The 7181-nt window shown below is 39.3% G+C and overlaps 1 protein-coding gene across 4 annotated transcripts; it reads right to left on the reverse strand.

The window, feature by feature from the left end:
• Positions 1 to 2670: 2670 nt before the first annotated feature.
• Positions 2671 to 6775, reverse strand: LOC134748129 (uncharacterized). Of its 4 annotated transcripts, none has more exons than XM_063682828.1 (4): positions 6543 to 6775; positions 4756 to 6395; positions 3585 to 4509; positions 2671 to 2769 (listed from the first exon to the last, which is right to left on the reverse strand). In XM_063682828.1, exons 1-4 carry the CDS (start codon positions 6721 to 6723, stop codon positions 2723 to 2725), a joined length of 2793 nt encoding a protein of 930 aa, XP_063538898.1. In that variant the 5' UTR covers positions 6724 to 6775; the 3' UTR covers positions 2671 to 2722. The 4 variants fall into 4 exon arrangements, with proteins under 4 accessions (XP_063538898.1, XP_063538899.1, XP_063538900.1 ...); XM_063682829.1 differs by having other exon boundaries at positions 3585 to 4500; positions 6543 to 6774; XM_063682830.1 differs by having other exon boundaries at positions 2679 to 2769; positions 3561 to 4509; positions 6543 to 6774.
• Between the last annotated feature and the right edge of the window lie 406 nt (positions 6776 to 7181).

The raw sequence follows: 7181 nt of genomic DNA on the forward strand, positions 1-7181 counted from the left end.
CAAATATGTCTGACAAGTTTTTCCATGCTTCTTTTGCTGTTGTTGCTGTTCGAACGTATTGATATAATGCCGGCTTTATATTAAGACAGACACGTGCCAAGGCACGCTGGTCGCGCACGGCATCTGCGCCCGTCAAAGCCTCGTCCGAAGTCCTGTCTATAGTATCCCACAATCCTTCTGTGATCAGGATCATCTTTAAAGCGAACTTCCAAGTGACGTAGTTATTCCCGTCGAGCTTTTCGATAGCGGGAGTACCCATGACGACATTAGTGGTTGCATTCACAGCCATCGTGGCAATTTATGATAGAAATATCTATACTTGACGTTGTAGGACGACGTAAAAGGTTATATTTTGTTGATTTTGCCACTTGATCGACAGCCACTTACTTGATGGATCACGATTTTTCTTCTTTCGTGGTATGCTGGGCTTCCTATAACCTGTTATGCAGAGCCCGGTCTCGGGGTGCACACAGCAGAAGGAAATGGTGCGATGGTGAACAAAAACCACGTCGTCCTTTAAACACTGATGTATTCTATCATAATCCACAAAATGTTAAAGGTCGTCAACAGATACAATAACTTATAATGTTATAATATTAAGAGAGTAACTCTAGTTACGTTGTACATCGAACGGTCTGATATCGAAGAAGGAGAGAATGACAAGCGATAAGTTGCCAGAGTCAAAATTAACTTAAGACGCCCATGTATGAGCATGTCACAACTAAAGTGTGCCATTGACTTTCCAACAGCTTCGCTGCACAGATGTCTTCCACGGTGAAACTCGACGCACGCGAACTCATCTGGACAGCAGTCACAGCATCCATCGCTCCTTCCTGCACCAGCTTGTTTTTTAGTTGCAGGAAGGCGAGGAACTCATTCGCGATGGGTTGAGTCTGTTCGGAGTTCGGAGTCACTCATCGCGTCAATTTCCGAGCGGCGGCCGAGCCGCGCTAATTTCGCAATTAATAATTTAATTACATATCAATGCGTCTATGTCGCTGCGCGCATTGGACGCGACTCCGGAATGCGGAAACACAGACTCGGGCAGGTTACTCTGGTTATAATATTAGCTGAAAACCATTGAGCATTAGACTTTGTTTGCCGCTACATCTATTGTCATTTAGCAGTACTGAGAGTTCCGCTACTTGACGCTAGATGTCTACTACGAAATAAGGTGCGTTTTGGCATAGAGTAACTGATACTAGAGCGTTACTGTCATAGTAAATTTTGTAACCCCAGTAAATTCACTGCCATCTGTCGACACACTTTAAAACTAAAAATGAAGATTTATAAAATACGATAGAATGTATTTAAATATAGATAAATGATTTTTTTTATTTGCATTAATTATTTTTATGATTTTGACCCATGTTCTTTCACTGATATGCGTTAAAATTGTTAAATAACAAACGAAACCGTCAACGCCATCTATACGACTGTAGGCCAAAACTAGTAGCGCCCTCTGAACGAGAATAAAATTTTCTTGATTTTCGAGGCACGTTTTTTCCTTAGACTGTATCCATCTATTACGGAGTTATATCTATCTTTGGTTTTGGTAAGAAAACTGATGTATGAAGTCCACTCTTTCTTTACTTATACTCTACGATAATACATGAATGCGCTGGGACCGTTTGTTGTTATTGCTTTGCTCAACCTTAATAGTAGCTAAATACGGTTCAAATATGGTTAGTAAAAAACTTCAGTCCACGTTATTGCTATTTAATAAAATGTCTTTGGTACGCGTATTCATGCATTTGTAAATAAAAGTCGAACCAAGCTAAGTTTTCATTGGCGGAGCCAAGTGGCAAAAGTAGCAAATGCCACGGGCCCCCGCGTTTGGGGGCCCCGCGCACCTACGCATTGTTGCCTTAAAAAAAACCCAAGTTTCACTTCGACAAAATTAAAGCAATCCATGGGCCCCATGATAAGGACCCTCCACACTCATGCGCGAATCACGGTGCGAAGCCGCGAACGCGAGTGTGGAGTCTAGTTCGCTATTCAGCGAAATCGACTCCACACTCGCGTTCGCGGCTTCGCGCCGCGTAGTCTGGAGCGAGCTATACATAGAGTTTGCTACAGGCCCTGCGCTAGCTTAATACGGCATTAGACCACGAGCCAGGAACAAATTTCCATGATCAATCGCCTTCCGGGCGATAACTCGTATAGTGGATAACGGCTATATAACCCTTGTGGACGTCAGCTGCCGCTCCGTTGGTGGGTTGAGGAATCGCAGCCACCGAAACATGTAAAAAAAATTTTGTCATCGCCTCCCGTTTGATACTTTGTCAGATGATAGTTTAGTTAGATGCTATTGTAAATTCAAAAAAGCGTCAGCCGGTTGTATCGCACAATTGTACAACCAATGATCAGTATGATCATTCATGAAAATCAGTTCAGCAGCTCTCCATACTTGACGTAAAGGTGACTGCTATATTTTATTGGGCCCTTCATAGTAGTTGGCCACTCCTAACTAATCAGAAAGAAAGAATGCATAGTTATTATTAAGCACTATACTATTGCAGTCACCTTAGCATTTGGCATGAAAACTTGGTGTGGTCCGACTCTAATTGTTGTTACCTACATGGGCTCGCAATAGGTAATATTTTAAACAAAACAACTCTTACTCTGACCACTATATTATACGTGCATCTCTACATTTACGTGTAGTAATAAATTATAAAAAAAATCGTTAGTTAATAAATAAACTCCAGCAGCCGTTATTTTAGGTCTTGTCCCATAGTAAGAAGTACACCAGCACGTTCTTGAATTCTGTAAAAACCAAATTGATAAGTACGATTGTTTGATAGTTAGCTACTGACAGAATTCTGCATGCTTTTTTCCTTTCCTACCTATTCCAAATATTCCAATACTAATTTGTCTAGAGCGGGTCAGATGTAGACAATTCATGCCTACCTTGCAAAGGTACCTATTGTATTTAAAACCATAGTCTATTATTTCGACCTTAAGAACATGTTAATACTTCAGAACAGGTTACGCATTCAACTGTTATCACAGTGGTACTACCTATATTAAAATATGAATGTGCCATTTGCCAATATTTTTTGGCAAATTTGGGCTGAATACAAACCGAGTGTAGTGATATCAAAAATACAACTATTAACGATTAAATGACAAACACTTTTTGAAAACTTCTGAAAACAGCTAGCTCCAGCATTTCCAGCAAGCTGCACGGATGTAACGATATTTTAAACGAAACAACAAAAAAACTAAAATGAGAGGTTGAGTTTTATTTACTGATACGTATGAACAGATGTAAGGTTTAATAAACGAAACCGACGCCAAAGTGTCATTACACCCACGTTTGTGTAGAACGAATGCAAACATTTTAAATAGATTAAACGTATGGATCTGATATTGATAGTAAATAAAATAACAAACTACGTACAATGTATTGGCACTATTCTATTTAGCTAGGCTGTTTGGATTTTCATCTAACTACTTACACTATACGATGCGTACGAAAGCTACCGCGAACTACCAAGGCACTTAACTCTAAGCTGTTCATGCGATAGCCTTGTTAGAACGGAAGGAGTTATCACCTGATAATAGTTGTCTTCACTCACCACGGACGACTGATGCTTCACTTCGTTTCACTTGAGTCTGAACCACTATGTCATGAAATTCCCCGGAGTGAACCAACTTTGGTTTATCGTCGTTCTCAGTATCTAATGAAGGAGTTTTTGCAGCTATTGCGGATGGTGTAACAACGTCCAGCTCATCGGAACTAGTAAGGACTTCGTGGTTTTTGTTGTCTGATTCCAAGTTATGTTCAGGACTTGATAGGACTTCTCTAGGATTGTAAGTATCGGCATCGATAACCGTTTCCGCAGTAGAACTAATTGTAAGGGTGGTATCGCAACTTTCAGTGTCCGCTTCATGAGGTTTATCTTGGCTATATACAGATACAACTTGGTGTTCCTCTTTTACATCGACATCATCGCTGTCAATAAGTGTTTTTTTCACAGAGTCCACCTCTTCACTTTGTTTTCCGCTGTTGTTACTAGGAGGTGAAATAGACTGTACGGCGTCTTCTCTTTTCAGTTGCTTTCGTCGCTCACTTTTGTCATAGCCCAGTGGATGTAAATTAGTTGAAGACGGTGGGCTGTTGTCAAGAGGCAAGTCGGTCGACGTCAGTAAACTTTCGTCTCTGCTCATGAATTGTCCTCTCTCAGGAACGATGTGGATATTTAAAATAGTCTTTTTAGGTTCATGAACGTCACCATCCAATGATGTAGACTGGCCGTCAGAATTTACTAAAGAACTACTAGACGCTGTTTTGTTAGAGGCGAGTCTATTTCTGACTAAAAATCCCCGGACATGCGCTTGTATAGTGGTGGCTGCGCTTGACAAAGAGGATTCATCTGATAGCGATAGTGATTTCTCCTCGTTTACTGTTTGCAAGACGGTGTCCATTCTAATGATTCCTAATGTTCTTCGCTCTTTGTTTATGTTCGCAGTTAATGCATATTCGGGTTTGTCCTGAAAATCCTAAACTGATAAGTTACGAAGAAAAACTACTTACAAGACTATGGTTTGCATGAACGGCGTAAAAATTATATGTAAATCTGCAATCATTGTCCTTTTTGCTAGTCATGTCATAGTCATAAATAATCGAAAATCTACAACAAAAATTCTAGGCCGATACACTTTAAAATAGAAATACCCATTTCTGGAAAACTGTTCCTATTGCATCCTGGCTTAGGTACAGGACTAAAAACAAGTAAATATGCTTACCTTATTTTCCATATCTTCTTCCAAAGAGTTTTCATTAACGGTGTCATCCAATGTGGAAGCTCTGCTCTTACTAAATAAGAAAGTCCTAAATACTTTTTGTATTGTGATTGCTGCAGTCTCTAAATCCATGCCACTTACTGCAGTGTGTTCAGTTATTTCGTCACTTTCATTCATTGAATCTCTTTTGATACCAGCAGTTATATTATCATGAGCAGTTGTATTATCCTGCACAACAGATTCTTCACAATGCACAGGTCCTTTGTCTGGAAGTTTATCGTCAACTTCAATTACTTCTATGTCAGCCTGTGACTCATAATTAACTGTATTATTATGGACTTCTTGATCATTAGAGTCATCCTTATTAAGAAAACTGTCATCTACAGTAGACTTTTCGGTGGTTTCTTCAATAAGCACCTGATTTTCAGATAATTCAATGCCTTCTGCTGAAACTTGGGAATTTGCTGTATTTGATGTTTTACTTTCCGTGGAAGATGAAACTTGATTTTCATCATGTGAACTTTCAGTTTGGAGAATGGTATCACGTGGATTGGTATTTAAGTCTCCGACAGTAGGATCTGAAAACTCTTTTGATTTAGAAAGCAAACTGCCATAATTTTGCTCAACTACGTGCTCATTATCTGTACGGGTTATGTCTTCGACCCGCTCTTTAAAAGAAATGTTGTCAGCACCACTTTCTTCATGCTCAATATCTGTAGATTCCTCTTTAGTTATTTTGTGTTCTTTAATGATGTCCTCTAATTTCTTACCGGGTTCAATTTGATTAGCAAACTCTTTAAACAATATTTCTTCGTGTTGAGTATCTATGTTAACTTCTTCTTTATTAATTTCTGGTTCTTCATCAACCTCTTTTTCTGTGATTTTAACGTCACTGATATTCGTAAACGCAGTTATAGTCTTGCTTGCTAATAGCAGTGTAGAAGCCACCCCATTTAACTCATCCATGACAACTTCTTTTTCTGGAGGTCCTCCGTTATTACTATCAGTCTTTTCTTCAACATCAACGACAGTGTTCCTAACGGTAGGTTCAGAATCGTTCAATTGAGCTTCAAAGAAGTTTTCATTCGGAGGCATATTTTCTACATGTTCAGTACTTTGAATGACAAGATCAACAATTTCTTTGCTTTGGTCATCCATATCAGCAACGTTTTCTGATTTAATATTAGGTTCAAAGTCAGATGTTTCATTTGTGACAACACTGATTATAGTTTCATTGACCTGTTCAGTCACTTTTTCTGATGATACTTCACTTTCAAATTTTTGAGTAACATTTGAAACGGATTCCTTGGCTTCCTGTTCTACTTGTAATACTTCGGTAACTTCGTTTACGACATCAGACGGCTTATCTCTATTTATGTCATTAGTAGCTATAGTTACATTAGGCTCGTGAAATATTTTAACTTCATTGTTCAATATAAATCCTTCTTTGTTGATATCTTGCTGTATAGCAGATGTATCAACGGGTGTTTCTTTCATAGGCAGCCTATCTTCGTTGTCGGGTTGTGCATTGGGATGCTCCGACAACTTTCTATCGTGCTGAAGTTGACGGTTTTTATTTCTTTGTCTTATTTTTTCTTGTGCGTTAGCTATTTTCTGCTCCAAAGACAATGGCTTTTTCGGTGCTGCAAACCAACATATTATTATGTATACCCATTTGTCATTATGGAAAAAACGCGAACTGGAAATTTTAAAGCTTTTTATCTGTTTGAAACTTTCGAAAGTATTACTGTTACAAGTTCGTACCTATGTACGAAAAAAAAAGTACTTACGTCCGGGGCCATCTCTTATTTTAAGTAATTTCTGCATATGCGCAGCACAGAACTCATAAACATTTTCAGGATTCTTTTTGAGGACATCTTTTGCAAGGCCTTCCATTAGCTCTACAAGACCCGGGGGCAATGTAGGAGTAGAAGCTGGTCGTGGGAAGGTACGAGACCCCGTTAGTCTCATTATTACCTTAATGCAAAATTATGAAATGTTATCAAAAGATTTAGGTATATATTGAAAAGAAAAACTAGCTTTTATTAATATTTGGTACTTACTGGGTAATTGTATACCGCTAATATTGGAATGCAAGGAAAGAATGAAGGAAGGGAGTGGTGCGGCCTAGGCTCAAGATTCCAGTGTTTGGCGCCGGTAGCCATGGCGATGCGCCAGCGGTCAGGCGCCACGTGAACTTGGCAGTGCTGGCCGTATCGACCCGCCACCGCGGTTCAACGCACCCCGTGTTTACCGGTCTCTAGGGTCATAAGTTCGAGGCTATAGTTCTATAAAAAGACATCGATTTCTTTAACCATTTTCATATTTCACATTTAGAAATGTATAAAGTCTTGCTTGAATACAATTTCGAAGAGGCTTGTTAAACATGAAAGTGCGTTCCAGGATTATGGCATAAACTGACATCACAA

The sequence above is a fragment of the Cydia strobilella genome, chromosome 16 (assembly GCF_947568885.1).
Source record: "Cydia strobilella chromosome 16, ilCydStro3.1, whole genome shotgun sequence".
NCBI lineage: Eukaryota > Metazoa > Arthropoda > Insecta > Lepidoptera > Tortricidae > Cydia > Cydia strobilella.